Source organism: Schistosoma mansoni, assembly GCF_000237925.1.
Source record: "Schistosoma mansoni, WGS project CABG00000000 data, supercontig 0229, strain Puerto Rico, whole genome shotgun sequence".
NCBI lineage: Eukaryota > Metazoa > Platyhelminthes > Trematoda > Strigeidida > Schistosomatidae > Schistosoma > Schistosoma mansoni.
This window is the reverse complement of record NW_017386095.1, coordinates 55,890-78,891: the sequence shown is the minus strand read 5'-3', so window position 1 is coordinate 78,891 and position 23,002 is coordinate 55,890. Positions and strand designations below refer to the sequence as shown.

The 23,002-nt window shown below is 34.6% G+C and overlaps 1 protein-coding gene across 1 annotated transcript in view; it reads left to right on the top strand.

The window, feature by feature from the left end:
• Positions 1–19,832, top strand: part of Smp_156080 (dynein heavy chain, putative) — a gene marked incomplete at both ends in the record, with an annotated part of 118,388 nt that extends 98,556 nt beyond the window's left edge. Inside the window, 10 exon segments of the mRNA XM_018791532.1 lie at positions 50–464; positions 1,850–1,956; positions 4,638–4,781; positions 6,301–6,464; positions 6,669–6,716; positions 11,401–11,596; positions 13,859–14,124; positions 16,254–16,495; positions 16,595–16,683; positions 19,626–19,832. Coding sequence (XP_018647318.1) covers positions 50–464; positions 1,850–1,956; positions 4,638–4,781; positions 6,301–6,464; positions 6,669–6,716; positions 11,401–11,596; positions 13,859–14,124; positions 16,254–16,495; positions 16,595–16,683; positions 19,626–19,832 — 1,878 coding nt within the window.
• Positions 19,833–23,002: the final 3,170 nt, after the last annotated feature.

The following is a 23,002-nucleotide window of genomic DNA, read 5'->3' as shown; positions in this document are numbered from 1 at the left end:
GAAATTATTATCGTTCTTTTCCCTCTCATTTAAAAAAATTCATAAATAGGATTTTATTGTACAAAATCTTGGTCAACAATTTATTGAACCACCAACATTTGATTTACCTGGTTCATATGCTGATTCTAATTGTTGTTCACCATTAATATTTATATTATCACCTGGAGCTGATCCAATGAATGCTTTAATAAAATTTGGTAATGATTTAGGATATATTGGTAATCGTATACAAACAATATCACTTGGTCAAGGTCAAGGTCCAATAGCTGCAAATATGATTTATCAAGCTATTAAAAATGGTACATGGATTGTATTACAAAATTGTCATTTAGCTGTTAGTTGGATGAAATCATTAGAGAAAATATGTGAAGAAATAATTATACCAAATAATGTTAATGATCAATTTCGTTTATGGTTAACTAGTTATCCATCACCTGATTTTCCTGTTACAATATTAGAAAATGGTATGTATGACTTTATTTGAATAATAAAATGAAATATAATCAATGTTTATTTTCAGAAAGGGGGTTTTGTGAAGATTTTTAGTAATTTTATATAGTTGAGATCATGAGTCAACCAGGTCTGTTGGGAGATATCAACTCACTGAAGATATTGGTGAATGATTGCTCAATTTCGTGGATTGGTTGTAATTAGACATTAATACTGTTCGGATTCCGGCTCAGTGGTCGTAGACATATGTTCTGTACTTTGACTAAGCAGGTCTAGAAGATCAATCACTTTAAAATAGCTATTTTGAGAGTTATATATATAACGTTTCGTAAACAGAGATCAGTGGGTATACAAACATAGCAAAATGTTCAGGAGAAACGAAACAATAATGTCTATTCATAATGAATTCAAATGTATGAGTATATGGTATTTCCGAATTTTAGCATTAATTATGGACTACGCGTAGAGAATACTTGATTCAATTATTTAGGAAGAGAAATATCAGATGTAAACCATATTGTGAAAATAACGCAAGTGTTAAAAGAAAAGAAGATCAATTCACAAGTAAAAGTCACCACATCTTCTACTATACTTTAGATTATGGAATTGTACAACTTTATGAAGATATCCTTTTTTTCCGGCTACCAGTCGATTATCAATCTGAATGGTTTATATGTATTCAGACTACTTGATTAAAGTCAATCGTTGGATACATCCGATGATTTGACTGAAATACCATATACTCATACATTTGAATTCATTATGAATAGACATTAATGTTTCGTTTCTCCTGAACATTTTGCTATGTTTGTATACCCACTGATCTCTGTTTACGAAACGTTATATATATATAACTCTCAAAATAGCTATTTTAAAGTGATTGGTCTTCTAGACCTGCTTAGTCAAAGTACAGAACATATCTCTATAAAAGTAACTTTAAAAAAAAGTTTGATCTTTAAATTCACTTAGTATTGTTTGTTTGTATCTTCCCATTCGTGTTTAGGACTGCAACTGGTCAGTCTCTAATTGGCATATGTGCATACTGTGCGTATTGCCTCGATACAGCCTTATTTCACAAGCATTATAAGCAAAGATGGATAATGGCTAGCAGTGGAATCCAGTTTGACACGCATTTCGTCCTATTTGGGACTCGTCAGTTGGATGTACCTGCATCTCAGAGTTGATGTTCACTCTGGGACTCGAACCCAGTACCTTTCGCTTCAAAGGCCATCTCGTTATCTATTCAGCTACTGAGTCCTGATAGTCACTTGCTTGTGCAATGGGGTGTAGTTTAATCTTTTTCAATAAATTATCTTGTTGAATTATCAAGATTATGTAAAAACAATAATTATACACTATCATCTGTATTCACTTTTTTTTCTTTTCATATATTTCATAGGTGTTAAAATGACAAATGAACCACCAAAAGGTTTACGATCAAATTTATTACGTTCCTATTTAAATGATCCTATATCAGATCTAATATTCTATGATAGCTGTACAAAAGTAAGTAAACAATAGATATTTATAAAAACAAAACGAATGAAATATAACATTTGTCTAGTACACTACAATGATTAGTAATTAGCAAATGAATATTATTTGTTGTAAGAATTTTCATCCTTTGTTATCTCTTCAATAGCCCCCAAATGCCCTGATACGGCCGAGAGTAGGGAGAGTCTGCTTTCCCTCTCCAAATGCTCTCACATGGCCACACGTATACAGCCTCTGTCAGGGAAGTCCTACTCACTGCCTTCTCGTGGCAGGGATGTTGTTTACGAAAGTGAGACGACGAAAAGCGAATGTCCAGCGATTTAACCGGGTTGGTGGACACAGCAAGTCCACCTATGGAAGTTGGAAAACACTGATTCCAAACCAATGGTGCACATGGACTCCAGTATCTTGAGGGAACAAATGGCGTATAAATCAATCGTTGGTCATCGGCTACCCTGGGACTCCATCTCCTTATAATGCTCCACTGTCTTGTGGATCATACCTTTAATCAAAAGCTCCAGTTCTGGCCCCCTATGGAGACCACCTGCTTCAGTTTGGGCACCTGGGCATTATTACAGCCCTCACACAAATCAAATGAGATTTGTGTGGCGCATATGTATCTGATGCTTCCTTGTACCAATATTAATGTGTTTAAATAAATAAATAAATAAATCTCCTCAATAATATGGTGACCTTATAGTTAAGCTTTAAGATTTCAACAAATGGATCAAATCAGAAGGGGGTTTTGTGGAAATTTTAGTAATTTCATATAGTATACAAAATCTTCACAAAACCCCCTTCTGATAATGATCATATGCTCACTAGTGACTGTCTGCATGAGGTATTTCGTGGAATTCTAGTGAGAAGCGGTGGCCAGTGAAGTTCAACCGGGTCTGTTGAGAGATAGTAACTCACTCAAGACAATAGTAAATGGTTGCTACATTTCGTGGATTAGTTGAATTTAGATATTAACACCATTGGAGCCCGGCTCAGTGGTCTATCGGTTAAGTGCTCCCACATGAAACTGATAGGTCCTGGGTTTCTAATCTCGTGAGGCGGGATCGTGGATGCGCACTGCTGAGAAGTCCCACATTAGGACAAAATGGTCGTCTAGTGCTTCCAGATTTTCCATGGTGGTCTAGCCTCCATTGACTCATGATCTCAAGTATAAAATGGATAAAACGTTAGAACTTCACTTCACCTATTTTGTTATTGAATAACTAGGTATTAATCTCAAGCCTTCACAAAAACAATGTTATAAAATACTATCAAACTAAACTTTTAATTGATAAATGAGTTACGGCAAAATTATCTCCACTGTTAACAATTAAAAAGGTGAAGCAATAAGCATCAACTATAATAGAAACTTTTGACTACTAGATATCCAATCCAGTAAATGCTTAGTCATAAATATGTCATAAAAAATTTTGAGTATTCCTTAGTTTACTTAGATTACCCGTCAGCCACATATACTTCATTATTACGCACAATGCCTTTGTGAAACTATTGTGTAGCACTTTGTAGATCTAACTGATCTTAAAATGATTTTGATTACTGAATAAAACAAAAAAAAACATTCTTCATCACTTTGTTCACAACAGATATTGTAGTATTTCTAAAAACACTCTCATCATTTCATGAGTCTTGTAGAATTAGATGTTTTTTTCGACTAAAATGATTCTTTAACATTTAACAGTCAAATTCATGAATCAATCTAAGTTAGACCACCATTGAAAACCTGGAGATATTGAATAGCCATTCCGTCCTAGCATGTCTAACTTCAATCTATCCATGATCTTGACCAACCTTTTAGCTGGCTCAGTGGTCTAGAGGTTAAGCGTTCACTCACGAGACCAATGGTCCTGGATTCGAGTCCCATGTACAAGATCGTGGATGCTCATAACTAAGAAGTCCCAAACTAGGACGAGATGGCTGTCTATTGATCCCACGTTTTCAATGGTGATTAAGTTTAGATTGACTAATGAATTCAACTGTTAGAATAATTATGTCAGTTAAAATTTGATTAATTATCAATGTGAAATTTAATAACATTACTTTCAGTGAAAAATAGCTATTAAAGGAGAAAATATCTGATATAGGTTGAAAAGTGAAACTGTGAGCACTATTACGTTGAAATGCAAAATGTGTAAATGATGGCCAAGATATAGTAGTTGAAACAGTCTTTGAAAATGATATATCTTGCTGATTGATCGCTATACTAGGATCCTAAGCTAGTCTTGTACCCCCAAGCTAGAACTACACAGTGACTTGAACACGAGAGAAAAGGGGAAAAATATACGAGAAGCACTTTACTCCAAAGGTTCCTTTATGTACAGAAAATACAGTTTTTATATTATTTTAGAAGTCCTTGGGTTTTCCTGAAAATTCTAGAATGCTACTAAACATAGTAGCAGTGTAGTAATCAGCCAATCAGAAACTCTTCATATGACTTCAACCACACTTTATGAGAGAACTAAAGAGAGTACTCGGAATGGATTGAAACTGAATGATTTAGGGTTTTAGTGATATTGAATTATCTGAGTCAGATAGTTGAACTACGAAGCATTCGTTGTCATTTCGGAGAACATCATCAGCTGAGAATATTTTCTAACAATACTTTGTTTAATTATCGAATATCCTAAGGATATTTCAATATAAAGTTTTCCTTTCTTCTTGTTTTTTATTTGTTATAGAATCCTGTATGGCATAAGATGTTGTTTGGATTATGCTTTTTTCATGCACTAGTTCAAGAACGACGTAATTTTGGTCCACTTGGTTGGAATGTTCCTTATGAATTTAATGAATCTGATCTACGTATAAGTATACGACAAATGAAGGTTAGACTAAAGAGTAGATCACATTAGCGTACTTTGCATGTCCCTTTTTAGAAGATAGTTTTCCTCTCGGACTGATATAAGTTAAACAAAAACTGTATTGCTACACTTCGAACAGAAAAGTGTTTTAATATAGAATGGATAGAATGTGATTAGCAATGAAATTCAGGACGTGCCTTTGATTCTATTTGAAACTGAATGTACCTGCATCCAAGAGTTGAATTTCACTTTGATACTCGAAAGCAGAACCATTCGCTTCAAATGCCACTGTGTAACCCACTTAGCTGCGGAATCTATACAACCACTCACTTGTAAAACGGATATGAGATTTAGTTCAATTTAAAATGATTTAGATCATTCCATTGTTAATATTTTGACTGAGATTTGAGCAGTCTTGGTTGGCATATGTGTATTCTGTGCGGGTTGCCTCGATATAATCCCTATGACACAAGTTAATATAGAACTGATGGAATGTGTCTAGCACTAGAAGAATGCGTTTCCAATTACATGTTAAGAGTACATTGTATAGTTATGGGTGATCAGTAGGAATCCCTAAGCCTTAATATTTTAATTACTGAAATCCGTTTGCTATCAGAAATAGTTTAGCAACAATGTGCCTGATGGTGGTGCCTGTAATGAACTTACCTCGAGAATCGAGATATGGTGTTGTTCGTAAGTATCAAAAGTTGTGAAATATATGTGTAAGACTCAAATGTCAATAAATTTCCAACCATCTATTATCGAGGTAAGTGCATCTAGTTATAAGTTACTGAATTTAATAATCACGTTTAAACTTTGAAAGATAGAATTCCAAAGACCATGCTGACTTGACAAAATAATATTCATATACTGCAAAAATCATTTATTCCATTTTTTTCATAATTTTTTTAAAAATCTGAATACCTTGTGGAGCATCAGTTACCTCGACTGTGAATACATCTTATCCTAAAACTTAGGTTCATTTAGGCTTCTTGTGGTTAACCTCTAATCGTGTTACATCCAAACATAATCTAAATGCAGTAATGGGTCACTAAAACTATTGGTACACAACCACCACCATTAAGGTCTCTACAAACACGAAATTTGTTACTATTTAATGATCTATTAATATACATATATATTGGTCGTTTAAAACCAAGTTGACAGTTTTGCTATAATTTTATGTATTCAATTCATAGTTATAAAAACGTATATTCAAGTTAATTCTTTATTTTTTAGTCTACATTGTGAAGTGACCTAAGCTAAACAACCATTGTAAACCAGGAAGCACTAGAAAAGGTTTCGTCCTAGAAAAAAGGACTCTCAAATAGTCCGAATCAGAAACTTCACTAGGGATCTAATCCAGTATTTTCAGATCTCTCAGAGTACTTAACCTTCAGACTAGTGACTTGACACCCTACAGCTTACATTTCTAACTTCCTAGTTCTCAATGGTTGTCTAAGACTAGTTCATGTTGTGGACTATGAAACTCAACAATCTTTACAAACTTCTTATACCATATAATTGATGTTCAATAATTTAGATGTTTTTAGATCAATATGATGAAATTCCATTTGAAGCATTAACTTATCTTACTGGTGAATGTAATTATGGTGGACGTGTAACTGATGATAAAGATAGACGACTACTAATTTCATTATTGGGTATATTTTATAATAAAAGAATTATTGAAGAAGAAAATTATAAGTAAGTTATACATTTGTTTTTTCATCATAATGGAATTCGATAAGTCGTTGAGAAGTGCGACCACTAACCAAGGTCTTTTCAATTAAATAATTGACTTAGCACATAGATAGGTCTCTTTCTGTTGGTATTTAACATAGATTGACAATAGTTGAGGTATGAGTGAAAATTAGGAAGTATCTGACAGTTGTTTTGTTGCTAGTATAGAACTCTACGTCAGTGTACATTCAAGAACCTGCCAGAGAATAAACATAGGTATCGCAGCCACCAAATCGTAACTAGAAGGTTCATATTTTAACTCCAACATATTTGAGATATAGCATGAGAATTGTCTAACGTAACTATGCACGACTGTTTTATACACACCACACAATTAGATTGCCCCATTCATGACTTCGAACTTGAACCTCAAGAACTCATCTCAAAATAAATCTCCACATAAATGCATTATTATTGAAATGTTTTGTACAGGTAAGCTTAGTTTCTAGATCCTTTTGATCACTAATTCAAGTCAGTGCTTCTTAGTTTCTAATAACACATTAATCAATGACAATCCCTGAAGAATAACACCTACATCAACGAAGCATCTCATCCATAAAAGGCAATATTCCGTTATTTACTCTGCTACCTAGATCTACTTCAGTTAAACATTGGCTAGACTAAAAAGGTAATGAGGAAGATTATGAACTAACGAGTGATTTCAACTGATACAGTATTAGAAATCTAACAATAAATGATTGAATTAACATCATAGTAAAGTTTATAATTATATTTCATAATAAAGCAGTGGATAATTAATCCCCAAAAGCCAGTTGATTAAACTCAATTATGACTATTGACTTCTTTTAACTTCATTGATTATATTTGAAACTAATGAAGGGTAAATTCACTTAGTATTACTTGTTTGAATCTTCCCATCGATGTATTAGGACTGCAACTGGTCAGTCTCTAATTGGCACATGTGCATGCTGTGCGTATTGCCTCGATATAGCCTTAATTCGCAAGCATGGTAAGCAAAGATGGATAGTGGTTAGCATTGGAATCCAGGACGCGCGTTTCGTCCTGTTTGGGACTCATCAGCTGGATGTACCTGCATCTCAGAGTTGATGTTCACTCTGGGACTCGAACCCTCGCTTCAAACGCCAACGCGTTATCCACTCGGCCACTGAGTCCTGATAGCCACTTGCTTGTGCGATGAAGAGTAATCATAAGTGGGCAAAATAATGATTTTATAAATCATATACAGCAAATTATGAATGTAGAATATTAAAGGTAAAAGGACTGTGAAACATATATTGTTTAAAAGTGTTATGACTTTATAAAAGAAGGTCGTTGCCGATACCTTATGGCTTTATGTCCAGCTTTTTATCACGTGGATTATCCAACAATCGAAATGCGACTTGTCTAAACTTAATACTGTGCAAAATCAATGACGTTTGACTTGTATGAGCAGTCTAGCGTCCTTATTAGTCCCTTGTCTGCCTAGCTCTTCCGATTTGAGTCCAGAACACCCATTACAGCTTCTGCTATATGAATCATTTATTTCAAGCAGACTCGGTTTATATACCAGACAGATAGACCGCATCACACCATAAAATAGAAAATAATGTTTGTACAAGATCAAGCCAAATGTTGCTCTGAACGTGGGAGACAATAACCAATAAACTGAGTATAATTTAAGGACAGTAAATCGTATAATAATAATTCATAGATCGAAATGAAGCTTATAGTAAGATGAATATAGATATACACAGCAGCATCATTGATGAACACGGTGGATCTGATGCACATGTGAGTGCAAGGATTAACAAAGCAAGAGCAGCACATTTACAACTAAAGAACATCTGGAACTCAAAACAATTGCCAACCAACACCAAGATCAGAATTTTCAATACAAATGTCAAAACAGTTCTACTGTATGGGGCGGAAACGTGGAGAACTACGGAAATCATCATCCAGAAGATACAAGTGTTTACCATCAGTTGCCTACGCAATATACTTTGGATCCGTTGGCCAGACACTATCAGCAGCAACCTACTGTGGGAGACAACAAACCAGATTTCAGCAGAGGAAGAAATCAGGAAGAGGCGCTGGAAATGGATAGGACATACTTTAAGGGAATCACCCAACTGCATCACAAGACAAACCCTCACATGTAATCCTGAAGGTCAAAGGAGAAGAGGACGACCAAAGAACACATTACGCCGAGAAATAGAGACAGACATGAGACGAATGAACAACAACTGGATAGAACTAGAAAGGAAGGCTCAGGACAGAGTGGGTTGGAGAATGCTGGTCGCCGACCTATGCTCCATTGGGAGTAATAGGCGTAAGTAAGTAAGTAAGTAAGATATACACAATCTAGTTACTCAATAGTTAAACAATAAGAATACATATAGAATAATAGTCCATGAATAGGTCCTGGGAGTTACCCGTACTTATGTCTTCACCATGATATAAGAAAAAGTATATTTGAATAGAACTAACTATTAATAAATTCTTTATCACAATTTGATATAACCAGTTGTGATTGTATTTTCATAACGGCAGGAAGTTAAATCATAAAACGTCATTAGAAATAATTAGCTTACTACTACTAGTACACTATTTATAATCTGTTATTATTAGAAGTTCTATGAACGTTTGCTTATATGAGTACATAACTTCTGTACTATACCTTCATTCAAAATCAATAATTTACTCTTTTGTTATAATTGAACTCTATATTACTACTTAATTTGATAGTAGATAAAAGAAGTGGTGATATATAATAGAATTAAATACCCGGTAAATACTTTTCAATTCCTAACCAACTCCTAGTCCTATATATAATGTTCAATCAACAAAAATCTTGAGAAAGAAATTGAATTCTACAGTGTTGAATAATTTGAAACACCTTCTTCCTTAAATTTTACAGTTTTCTAAAATGGTATTTTCTTCTTTGTTGTTACGACTAAAAATATATAAAGTGGGGATTTAGTAACGTAGCCAATTCTTGGGCTTGAGTCCTAATCCATTTAACTTGTTCTAATGATATGATTTATATCAATAAGCCTTAAAGATCCCAAAAAAATATGTAGAATGAGCATTTTATACATATGTACACCTTATTCTTTTGAATATATTATAGGTTTTCACCATCTGGTATATATTATTGTCCCGCTGATGGTACAGCCCAAAATTTCATTGATTATATACGTTCATTGCCATTAAATCCAACGCCGGAAGTTTATGGTCTTCATGATAATGCCGATATCACTAAAGATAATCAAGAAACTTTCCAAGTAATTAATTAGTCAATGTTTATTTTCAGAAGGGGTTTTTTGTGGAGATTTAGTATTTTCATAGTTGAAAGCGTGAGTCCATTGAAGCTAGACCACCAGGAAAAACCTGGAAGCACAAGACAGCCCGTTTCGTCCTGTTGTGGGACTCCTCAGCAGTGCGCATCCACGCACCTCGCCTCACGAGATTCGAGCCCAGGAACTCACTGAAGACAATTGGTGAACGGTTGCTCAACTTCGTGGATTGGTTGGAGTTAGACATAAACACCATCGAATGCCGGCTCAGTGGTCTATCGGTCAAGTGTTCTGGCGCGAGACTGGTAGGTCCTGAGTTCGAATCTCGCGAGGTGAGGTCGTGGATGAGCACTGTTGAGGAGTCCCACAATAGGATGATTTGGCCGTCCAGTGCTTCCAGGTTTTTCATGGTGGTCTAGCTTCAATTGACCTCACTCTTTCAACAATGTTTATTTCACTTTTTTTAATGAATCACTAGAAATTTATTTGAAAATCATCATTTAATATAATCTAAAGGGTTGTTATAGACAACATCTGGAATGATATGAAATACAACTATTCTTTCTAAAAACCATATGTACTATTGAAGCAGGCAACATTTTTAACCAATCTAAAGTCATAATAGAAAAATAATTAAATACCTTACAATGATTAGTTCAATACTAGATTCAACCAACCAATAGAATTCTTTCAATCAAGTAATAGAATGAATTAAAATTTTAAGTAAACAAACTCCTGGTTTACCAGCCAACAAATATCAAAGTTACTCACTAACTGTTACAGTTACTTAAACTCTATTGTATCTGAGCAGTAATTACAAGATCAATTAGCCGGAAGAAGTTTGATTAACGTAGATTGAGAGACACTTGAAATATTTCAAACTGATGAAACTCATTCAAAGTTCTATAGCGGAATTTCAAAATTAATGTAAATTATAATTCTTATCATGAGTAATTTTGAAGAGGATACATTTATATAGGGTTCTAAATATTTGACTTATCTTATTCCGTTATTATATACAAGGGATGACGATATGTATATTTTCATAACAAACATTCATGCGATCTAACTAAAGTTAGATACAGGTTCACCAAAGTAGTGAGCATGATGTGATTCGAACTCGCAGCCTTTTGATATAGAGTCAGATATCGGGTCACTAAATTATTTTATCCTTATGCTTATCAAGTGTTAAAGGTGATTATAAGTCTATGATCATTTATACGTCATTTGTCAAGTTTATCAGGTAATGTAGATAATGAATGACGTATTGACCTTCAATCTGGTAAGGGGGAGGAATTTATTCTCTTAAGTGATACTCAGGTTTTGAGTTTTGCTATCAACTGAATATATTTTTTCAATGGGTCATAACCATCTGTTTACTAGATTACTCTACTATAATTTCAACTTATATTATATTTAAAAACTGTAATTACCCTTGATTACATAATGAAATTGAATTACTTCAAGAAGCATTCTTCAATAATAATAATAATAATCAGCATATGGAAGGTTTGGGCATGACAATCTTTCCGTTTAAAAGAATTTCCGAGATTAAAAGGTCTTTACAGTTTCTTATCATGCTCCTCCACGAGGGGTAACAGGCGTAAGTCAGTAAGTTGTTCCTGATTGATCATTTAGAAGAGATTAAATATATTGAAATATGTTCACCTACATTTTCTCTTCTTCTCTGCTCACTTTCATTATGTAAAGTTATTTTCTGGAATTTTATTAACATTACCAAGACAAAAAGATACAGCTGGTAAATCACCAGAATCAATTGTACAAGAATTAGCTGCAGATATTTTATCAAAACTTCCACCAGATTTTGATTTAAAAGAAGTGAGTTAAACTAAGTGTTACCCATTTATTGCTTATTTATATTTGATATGTATTTGCATGTGTTGATATTCACATCGGAACTCGAACCCATCGACTTCCGCCTCAAATATCATCAACATGAGCACTGGAATGTAGGTACATCCGACTGACGAGTTCCGAGTATTGTGAAACGCGAGTTCTCAATTTTATTACCAACCACTATCAGACACGATTTAAAATGCTTGTGTATTGATATCAGTATTGAAGTAATCCACTTACGATGCACACCTCACAGCAGCAAAAACGGGAAGACCTAAATAACTCTTACAAATTCATTAAAATCCTAATTGTATGGTAATTTCCTACAAATATGAGTAAAAATAGACTAAACGAGAAAAAATAGTTTAAATTCTATCGGCCAAATAATAAATCTAACAGTTCACTGAGATTTATAACACATTCATTTCATTGGATAGCATGTTTGTCATGTCCTTATTTTAAACATAATCCCCACGCTTTCTGATGACCTACTATTCAGAAGGAACTATTTAGTATAAGTTTGATTTTCTCTAACCGAACTACATTAATAAAGCTTCTCTAGTCACAGACGGATATGATTTTATTTTAGCAGCTAACTTCTATAGAACGTGAAGTTGACCAGAAGCTAAGCATGCATTGTCCTTGATAAGTAGATGACTGAACAACTTCTCATTTACCTGATGACCATATACTATTTTGATTTAAGAGGCTTTTGTAGATTCTAATTAAATGTTAAAATCGATTTCCAGTACAAACGGAATTCATCTGTTGCAATATTTTGGAAGTGAGACAGTTATAGGTCAATTGCTTTCCATCGTACTCATACCACGTCTAAAGATAATGTGAGGCAGTTACCGACCGAAGACAATGGAAAATATTCGCATAATACCATGGATTCTTTGGAGTTAGACGTTAAAACCGCTGGCTGCCAGTTCAGTGGTCTAAAGGTTAAGAGTTCATGCGTGGAGCCGAAGGTCCTGGATTCGAGTTCTGCATGCGGAATCTTGGATGCTTATTGATGAGGAGTCCCGTACTGGGACGAGACGGGTGTCCACTGCTTCCAGGTTTTCAATGCTAACCTAACATTGATCTACTCATGATCTCAACCTAAACTTAGCAATTTCCACAACCCTATTCTAGTAATATACTTATTGTGATATACTAATGCCTTGGGTTCGATCATATGTGATATTTAGAGGTGATCACTGCTAAGGAATCACAAATAGTTATTCATTTATGCTTGACTCTCAGTTTTGTTACAACAACATTTCCTCCAAATAATCAAATTTGGCTATTAAATTTCTCATAAGTTAAAAATAATCAATTTAACATGATAGGTGACATTAATATTACGGATGAAATCCTGATATCAAGCAACTATACTGTTATCTAGACAACTGAAGCACTAGGAACTGATAAACTTTGAATACCAGAACTTCCAAACACCAGTAACGCCAAAAAGTACAGTCAAAGATGAAGTCTTTCCTTCAGTCATTTAAAAAAGTTAAGTTACTACGCGAGCTTTCAATCTAAAAACAGCACACATGTGTATCAAGGAGAATACAGAACCTCCAGGAAGTACATAACGCAATATTTTGAAATTAGACAAGTCGTAAAAAAATGAACAAAATGCGTAGTGGACTACGAACAATTGGAAACTGGTTTCCTCTGAGACACTATGCTTGAATATTAAAAATCATCAAACATACTCAAACTACTTGATATGATTAAGTGGTGTAATTACGAATGAAGCTGCAATGTGGGAAACAGATCTATATGTACCTTGATTAACAGTTTTCCGGATATCACTTTGATTTTTGAGTGATATTTCCCACGGATTGGTCTTACTTGGAGTACTAATAGGTACCAAAGGATATTTAATTCATCTCAGTCTTGAATTCTTTTCTAAAGTGTCCCCACCCAGAGTCGAAATCAGAATCACTAGGCCTGTTGGTCAAACTCCTGGTCGAATTCACACTTATAGATTACAACTAGATTGGAAAAACCGGTAAGTCGTGAATACGATCCATTGAGTAGTTTCATATGCATACTAGAGCAGAGTTTCACTCAAAAACGAAACAGCTGTCTAATACTCTCTGGTATTCAATAGAACCTCAATGGATATAATTCCATAGTGAATGTCGCTTACAAATACATGTAATAAACATAAATACCTAACGAAATAGTTTCTTTCATCAGTTACATATTTTCATTTCGTTTGTATACATATTTTTTTGTTATCAGGTAATTAATAATTATCCTGTCAGATATGAAGAATCAATGAATACTGTGCTTAGACAAGAATTAATACGATTTAATCGCTTAACTAGCGTTGTACGTACAACATTAATAGACTTACAAAAAGCTATCAAAGGATTAGTTGTCATGTCAGCTGACTTAGAAGATGTATTTAATTCAATATTAATTGGTAAATTACCAAGTGTTTGGGCAGCGAAATCATTTCCATCACTTAAACCTTTGGGAAGTTATATACAAGATTTATTATATAGGTAAACAATTTGTTTATTTATTTTTAAACAATTAAATGTTTCACTTATTCAGTAAACTCATAAACAAGGTTCCTACTTACTTACTTACTTACTTACGCCTGTTACCCCTCGTGGAGGAGCATAGGCCGCACACCAGCATTCTCCATCCAACTTCGTCCCAAGCAATCCTTTCCACTTCTTTCCAGTTAACATTCATCCTTTTCATATCTGCTTCTATTTCCCGACGGAATGTGTTATTTGACCTTCCTCTTTTCCGCTTCCCTTCCAGATTCCAAGTTAGCGCTTGCCTCGTGATGCAGTTTGGTGATTTCCTTAATGTATGTCCGATCCAATTCTAACATCTTTTCCTAATTTCCTCTTCAGCTGGAAGCTGGTTTATCCTTTCCCATAAAGCGTTGCTGCTGATAGTAACCGGCCAGTGAATGTTGACTACATTACGTAGACAACTGTTTATAAATACTTGTACCTTCTTGACGATGGATGTATTAGTTCTCCACGTTTCAGCTCCGTACAGTAGGACTGTCTTGACGTTCCTAAGATTAATATAATTGAATTCAATATGTTATCATTATAAACAAGGCTTTTAAATTGAGATTAATATTCTGAAAAGAAGAGATATTCAAGGAATTAGGCATTATTTATCCTTTTCTCCTATCACTTGTTAGTAGAGTTGGAATTTTCTTAAATACTTTCAATGATCAGAATATTAAGTTCAGGTATTAAGTATTGCATTAAGGGAATATCCTATATCGTAGACGTATATTGAAGTCGCCAACGGTTGGATTTTATTTTTATGAATTGTTGAAAATGCTGTCTACCGGAGAATATTGTTTACAAGGCGGCTTAATTGGAAATAAAACTATTAAACTAATTATGTTGCCTCTAATATACGTTAGTATTTTTTTCAATAATAATGTTAGGTGTGGTAAAGGTTGTCTGCTATCTCCTGACTCAAAACAGGAGATAGAGAAGAGGTAACGAATAGTGGACCAATAGGAATCTAGGTACTGGCTCGAGGTCAGTAGTGGTGGACGGGCGTATTTTATTATTTATTTATTTAAACATAAATATTGGTACAAAGGGGCACCAGATATATATGCACCACACAAATGTCATTTGACTTGTGTGAGGGCTGTGATACTGCCTGGGTGCCCAAACCGAAGCAGGTGGTTTTCTTAGGGGACCATACCCGGAGCCTTTGACCTAAAGGTCTGATCCACAAGACAGTGGAGCATCGTGGGGAGATTCAGTCCTATGGTAGCCGTGACCAACCATAGGTTCATACGCCAATTGTTTCTTCAGGATACTGGAGCCCATGTGCACCATTGGTTTGGAATAAGGGTTTTTTTTAACTCCCCTAGGTGGACTCGCCGTGTCCACCAACCCGGTTAAAGCTCCGGAAATTCGCTTTTCGTTCTCTTAATTTCGTAAAAAACACCCCTACCACGAGAAGGCAGTGAGTAGGACTTCCCTGACAGAGGCCATGTGAGAGCATTTCGAGAAGGAGAGCGGACTCTCATCACTTTCGGCCGTATCAGGGCATTTGGGGGAAAAAGAGAAAATAATCAAAATATTCAAAGTAGAACAAATGACTAAACGACACCACAGTAATCCATGTAATCTCAGAACCACTACGCAAAACACGTCTGAAACTAATTAAAACGAGACACTGATAATGCCAGAAGAAAATATGGAAATACTCCTAAAATAAAACTAGTAAACTGTAGATATTTCACATTCATGGCTATTGGTAAACTTTATCTTCATCATACATTAACCATTAACAATAATAATTCAACTAACAAGATAATTTACTATTATCTTTTAAGTTTTCGGATTATTTGTTTTAATAGTTGAATTTAAGAGTTAATTAAAGCTAGACCACTATGAAAAACCTGGAAGCACGGGATGACCGTTTTGTCCTAATATGTGACTCCTAAACAGTGCGCAAGCGTTCTCGCACGAGACCGAATGTCCTGGGTTCGAACCCCATGAGCGCGATTTTCCACGGTGGTGTAGCTTTAACTGACTCATGTATCCAACTACTAAATTACTACAATCGCCATAGAAACCCCAGTTTCTAATAACACTTCTTTTCTTCAATTTATACTCCATTATTAATCACATAGATTGAAATTCTTCACTAATTGGTTAATCTATGATACACCACCAGTATTTTGGATATCAGGTTTTTATTTTACTCAATCATTTCTAACTGGTATATTACAAAATTATGCAAGAAAATATACAATACCCATAGATACAATTGGTTTTACATTTCAAATAACAACAAATTATTTAAATATAATCAATATATTGGACAATATATCATCTATACCACCAAGACAATCATCCATTATTGATAATAGACGTAAATCATTAATGATAAATAATAATTTAAATCAATTAAAAAGATCTAAGGAACAATATGGTGATTTTATGAAACCAAATGATGGTGCTTATATAACAGGATTATTTTTAGAAGGTGCACGTTGGGATATAATGAATCATTGTTTAAATGAATCAAAATCTAAAATATTATTTGATATTATGCCAGTTGTAAGTTGAAATTAATTTTGTTTTTATGAAATAGATAAAATAGAAGTTTTTGATGATAATGTTGTTCAGAAAGATGATGAAAGCTCCATATTAGGATAAGATGGTGGTTGGAGGTGGTCAACAGGAAACCCTGGACCCGGGTTTTGTGCTACTTGGTACTGGTCAGCTAGATGATCACCACCCAGTGATCAATCAATTGTGATTACATCTCATTTTTACAGGAGATCGGTCGTGGCCTAAATAGCTCAATGGTAACGTCTCTGACTGTGAAGCAGAATGATACTGGGTTGAATCCGTCAGGGAGCACCAGTTCCCTCAAAATTACAGGTACACCTTACTGACGAGTGCCAAACAGCACGAAATCCGGGTCCAGGGTTTCATGTTGATCACCTCCAACCACCATCTTACCTCAATATATAGTGCACGCAGTGTCAAGCCACCTTGACTAGTGGCCACACTGCAACTTGATCGATAGCATTCGATCAGCACTAAGAAGGATTTGACACGCATCACATTGATCACCACCTAGTGATCAATCAATTGTGAATATTAGGATACTAAGTTGTTGTCGTTACTGTGAAATTTAAAAGGTTAACAATAAAATTTTCATTAATAATTTCAGATAATTGAACTGATAATAGGTTTTATTCATTCTATTGATAAACTGTTTACAAAATATATCGATGCGCGCTGCTGAGGAGTCGAATACTAGGACGAAATGGTCATCCAGTGTTTCCAGGTTTTTCATGGCAGTTTAGCTTATATAAATTCATGAATTCAACTATTAAAATTACTACAACCTCCACAAACCTCCACTTGATAATAATTATCTTGTGCTCACTAGTAACTGGCTTCAAGGCGGATTTCCTGGAGTTCTGGTGAAAAGCCGTAACCAGTGGAGTCCAATCTGTGTCGGCTAGAGACAGGTATCTACCTCAGACAGTTGGATGAATGGTTGCTCAACATCATGGATCAATTGAAATCAGACATTAACACCGTTGGATGCCGGACCAGTGGTTTAGAGGTTAAGCGTTCACGCACGAGACCGAAGGTCTTGAGTTCGAGTGTTGTGTGCAGGATCGTGGATGCGCACTGCTGAGGAGTCCCTTACTATGTAGGAATGACCGTCCAGTGCTTTTAGGTTCCTCATGGTGGACTAGCTGTCTAGTAGTTAAAAAAATAGTAAGAAATTATAAAAGGAACTTGTGTTCAATGTTGTATATAACCTTTACAACTAATTATTGAAATATGAAAAGCGGTCAGAACTAATGAATAAAACAACATGATATTAATTACTTCACAACAACCGATTAATGTTAACATCTCACCTCAACAGATTACTGATAACTTCACTGAATGTGACGTAGATACAAACTTTATAGAGAATATAAGTTTATTTCAAAATAGTAGATACAGTATGTTGATAAGCGGCATCTTGTTAGTAACATACATCTGTGGCTCAGTTACAAATGCTTAAAATCACTTAACGTCAAATAATTTAATTAGTCTGTATGGTTTATGTGAGGATGGTCCACAGGTGAAGTTGAGGAAGCTCTGAGAAGCCCAGAAGGAGCCGGACATATTCCATCCAATCAGCTTTTGGAAGAATATCCTAGAATTACTACGTGTAGCTTCCCCATTGGACAATGCCGATAACTCCCCGTGTGCCGATTGAATAACTATAATGATGATTTCGTTTCTACTAAAAACTATAAATACTTGACAATTTTGTATCATAATCGACACTGTTCGGAATAGCATCCCTTCTACTTGTCTTCTGATTTGTGACTTGGGAGGGTTCGGGCGTTCGAGTGCTCAAGTATTAAGCGACAGACTAAGAAATCTGAGTTTGAGATATAACAGTTTAAAAGTGAAAGAGAAAATGTATTATTCATACAGACTCTTGTGAAGTAGAGGTAGGTACTGATGATGATGTCAAAAAAAAGATTTCAAATTGAATCGAGCAACCTACAAGTAATGTACTTTCATCAATAGGACTAATAAATGTCAATTTGCCTTTTTACTTAATTCACTTATTATTAACTAACTGATTTACAAATAACATAATAAATCATACTTCATGAAGAATTATCTGATCTCTTCAAGTAAATATTAATTTCGTTGACGATCAAAATTACACTACTTACTTACTTACGCCTGTTACTCCCAATGGAGCATAGGCCGCCAACCATCATTCTCCAACCCACTCTGTCCTCACCCTTCCTTTCTAGTTCTATCCAACTTTTGTTCATTCTTCTCATGTCTATCTCCATTTCTCGGCGTATTGAATTCTTTTGTCTTCCTCTTCTCCTTTCGCCTTTGGAATTCCATGTGAGGGCTTGTCTTGTGACGTAATTCGGTGATTTCCTCAAAGTGTGTCCTATCCACTTCCAGCGCTTATTCCTGATTTCTTCCTCCACTGGATGGAATCGGGTTTGTTCTCTCCGACAGTAGAATGTTGCTGATAGTGTCTGGCCAACGGATCCGAAGTATCTTGCGTAGGCAACTGTTAATAAACACCTGTATCTTCTGGATGATGATTTCCGTAGTTCTCCACGTTTCCGCCCCATACAGTAGAACTGTTTTGACATTTGCATTGAAAATTCTGATCTTGGTGTTGGTTGGCAATTGTTTTGAGTTCCAGATGTTCTTTAGTTGTAAATATGCTGCTCTTGCTTTGTTAATCCTTGCACTCACATGTGCATCAGATCCACCGTGTTCATCAATGATGCTGCCCAGATATGTAAAGGTTACCATATCCTCCAAAAGTATGCAACTTATGTCCAAAACCTCGAGTTGATTGAGTTTATTATTTGAATATCAATCAAACTATACTGTGACATCAAACCTGTTAGTAGGTCTATTATATGACAAATTCAGTCTGTTTTAAAGGCTATACATTATACCGTATAAATTTTTTTCACTTTTTCTGTACACATTAGATTTGGCTTATTCCAAAAAAATTGAATGAAATCAATCGTGAATCAACCTATACTTGCCCAGTCTACAAAACATCTGCTCGACGTGGTGTTCTATCAACAACAGGACATTCAACAAATTTTGTATTATATATTGATATGAAAACAAATCAACCACAAGAGCATTGGATTAATCGTGGTGTAGCTGCTTTATGTCAATTAGATGATTAGAGAGTAACATCAGAAAGGATATATGTTTCATGAATAACAAGTAGTGATATGCTGATTCTATGAGAACGTAGATAGTAATGTCTATAAATATTAGAAGTAATAGGAGGAAATTCATTTCATACAGTGTTATTACATCAAAGTTGAAGGGAAGAATTCAGTAACGTAAAATGTTTCAAAAGATAATTCAGATAAATTTCTTTTATAGATTACTGTGTTTCCAAGTTTGAGTGCTGTCTGAGTATTGTTTCTAAACTATACTGCTTATTATTAGTTGGTAGTGTATTGTCATCTAGTAAAGATGTGCATATGTTACATGAATCTTTATTTGAAATGTAACCAACCGATTTAAATAAAATAATATTCTCACTAATAAATTCGTTTCAGACTCCGTAGTAGTAAGATATTTTTGGGGACAGTAAGCTTATTGGTGAAATCGAAAGTTTTTAAATGACCCACTTACTAAAAGATTTCAGAATACAAAATCTAAAGAGTGAGTCCTCTGTGTATTTTAATTCAGAAGTGAGTACAAATTGACCTAATTGCCACGAAAACTCAGGACGCACTGACTATAACATTTGTTGCAGACTATAACCAAAAAGATCTACTTAGCTAAAAGGCAGACTTGGGGATATGTAACGATGTGAAGTCATGCATAAACAGTGAAATGATTTAGTCTATTGAAGCTAAAAAAAAATAAATAAAGTCAATTAGGACAAATAGACACATTCCTAGGAAGACATTTGGTGGAGGAAATACATAAGAGTAGTGTGTCTTGTTGCTATTGTAGTTGATTAAGTTATCTAGTCTTTTGTTGTTACACCTTAGTTCTTTCTTTAAAGGATAATCGACAAAAGAACCGTGATTAAAACAACCATGAAGGATTTCCATTTTGTTTTTAGCCGATCAGAAAGTAGCTTCTATACATGGATAGCCTATAGGAAACCAAACAATAATACTACGAAGTGTGGACTGATTTTATGTAATTAATAAATCTACTAATGTCTTCGACAGGTTACTCTACCTATAAGTTTGAAAAACAACGATAATATAAGCTCATATACTTGAATCTAGATTTTCCATATTCTCGAACCTTTATAAGGACTTAGATTTTTAAGAGTTTCTAAATTGTTCCTATTAGAGTAGAAGTTAGGGGTTTTAATCACAAGTTGACATCGCCTATAATATCGAATTGCTCTGTAGCCATAAGAATGAATGAACTCCACTCAAAAATACAAGAGATGCTATCTGGTTAACCCATATACAAAATGTAGTGCTTTGGTGTGTACTACTTATATCGACATAAGTAGTATATATCGCAAGTCAGGATAGAATGTCTGGCAGCAAAAAATTGAGAAGGAAAGAATGGGAACAGAAAGCAATTGCTATGAAACTGCAGGAACAATGAGGTCTGACACAATTAATGAACATTTTGCAGATAAAGTATTACAGTATGATTTTTCTATTTTATAAACTCTGTAATTTTGTACTAAATATAATCAGTGTCCTCACCTGTGTTCTCCTTCACTATAGTGCTACCGGGTCAAGGTTTGTCTCAAGACTAAGATTTAGCTGTTATATATAATCAGAAGAGACGGGATTAAACATTTCATACGTTTGACACTATGGTTTTTACTGTGATAATAGAGACAGGAAATAATATGGTATCATGCTGAGCGTCTTGGGCAGCATACAAAAGTAATTTTGCTGCATGCCATGCACATTTGAATTTCAAGCAAAAAACTAAATATCACGTTCTCGGTTATGATTGGTACATCCATATATTATTTTTTTACCGGATAACCTCGATGACATTTCCCTAATTCCTATTACTGAAATAACACTTGTTTTGCCCTGATTAGTTGTCACCACTTTTAGTCTGTTGACCTCGTTATGTGCTCCAAAGTCTTTGCATGTTACTGTAAAGAGTTGTTTGTTTTCGATTTTCGGATTGTTAAAGGAATATAAATTTATCTTGAAAAACCCATCTTTTATATTAGAGTATGAATTACTAACATTGAAGTATCATTGTATGACAAACGTCCTTTCTATTCGAGTTCCCAATCACTGAGTTGTTTTAGAAGGATCATCAATTGTTCGTAAGTAAAATTTGCTGTAAACGAACTGAAAACCCAGTACTTTAATCTTTCTTGCTACTAAATCAGCAAAAAAGCGGATACTTCCATGTGCTGATAGAAATGAATACCCTTTTCACCATAGATTAGTTTCTTGATTTCTTCCTCAGCTATAGTCGCTTTTCAAATGTAAACCGGTGAAACTATGCTATATTGACTAGAGAGAGAGACTTCAAAAGAGACCCCTCCAAATTTCATCCAGTTATTTGTTAGTCCGAATGCAAATGTTACAAATGAATAATTAGTCACGAAATCAAAAACATTAAAGGTATATAGTAATTTTACATTATTAATAGTCGTCCATATAACTCAACATTATTTTAACTGTAGAGGCTTTATATAAATGTGAAAACAAGACCTTAATCTTTGCCAAATTGCTTCAATACTATTAGAGTGGACGCTACATATAAGATCGATAAACTGGGGCATATGAACGACAGTCTGATAATTATAACTGTATCCTAATAAACAAACAAACGCTCTTTAGTCCTCCGTCTAAGTGTTAGTCCCTGACTGCATAAACCATACACAAATGAATGATTTTTCTGTTTTGGTTGAGTCATAATAAATGAGGGACCCTGAGAGACTTCATAAAAACCCTTGACTATGTTCGGAATCAAATTGAATACACTCGACAAGCAATTACTGTTTCAGACTCCATCTTCTTTAAAATAAAGCGTTTCTTGTGCATTAGCTCTCACACTATATTTGCTATGTCACTGCACATTGATAAACTTATCAATTTTCAACTTCTTAATAATGTACAAGCTATAAGCCATTAAATATTTGATTTCCTTCAAGAATCCAACAGTTACTATTTTAAATCTGATTAATTTGTCAGTTTAGTAAAGTTCCACCACTAAACCTAAACTAACAAGCCAATTCACTTCATCAAGTATTATTTATTTATTTATTTAAACACATAAATATTGGTACAAAGGGGCACCAAATATATATGTGCCACACAAATCTCGTTTGATTTGTATGAGGGCTGTGATACTGCCAAGGTGCCCAAACTGAAACAGGTGGTTTTCTTAA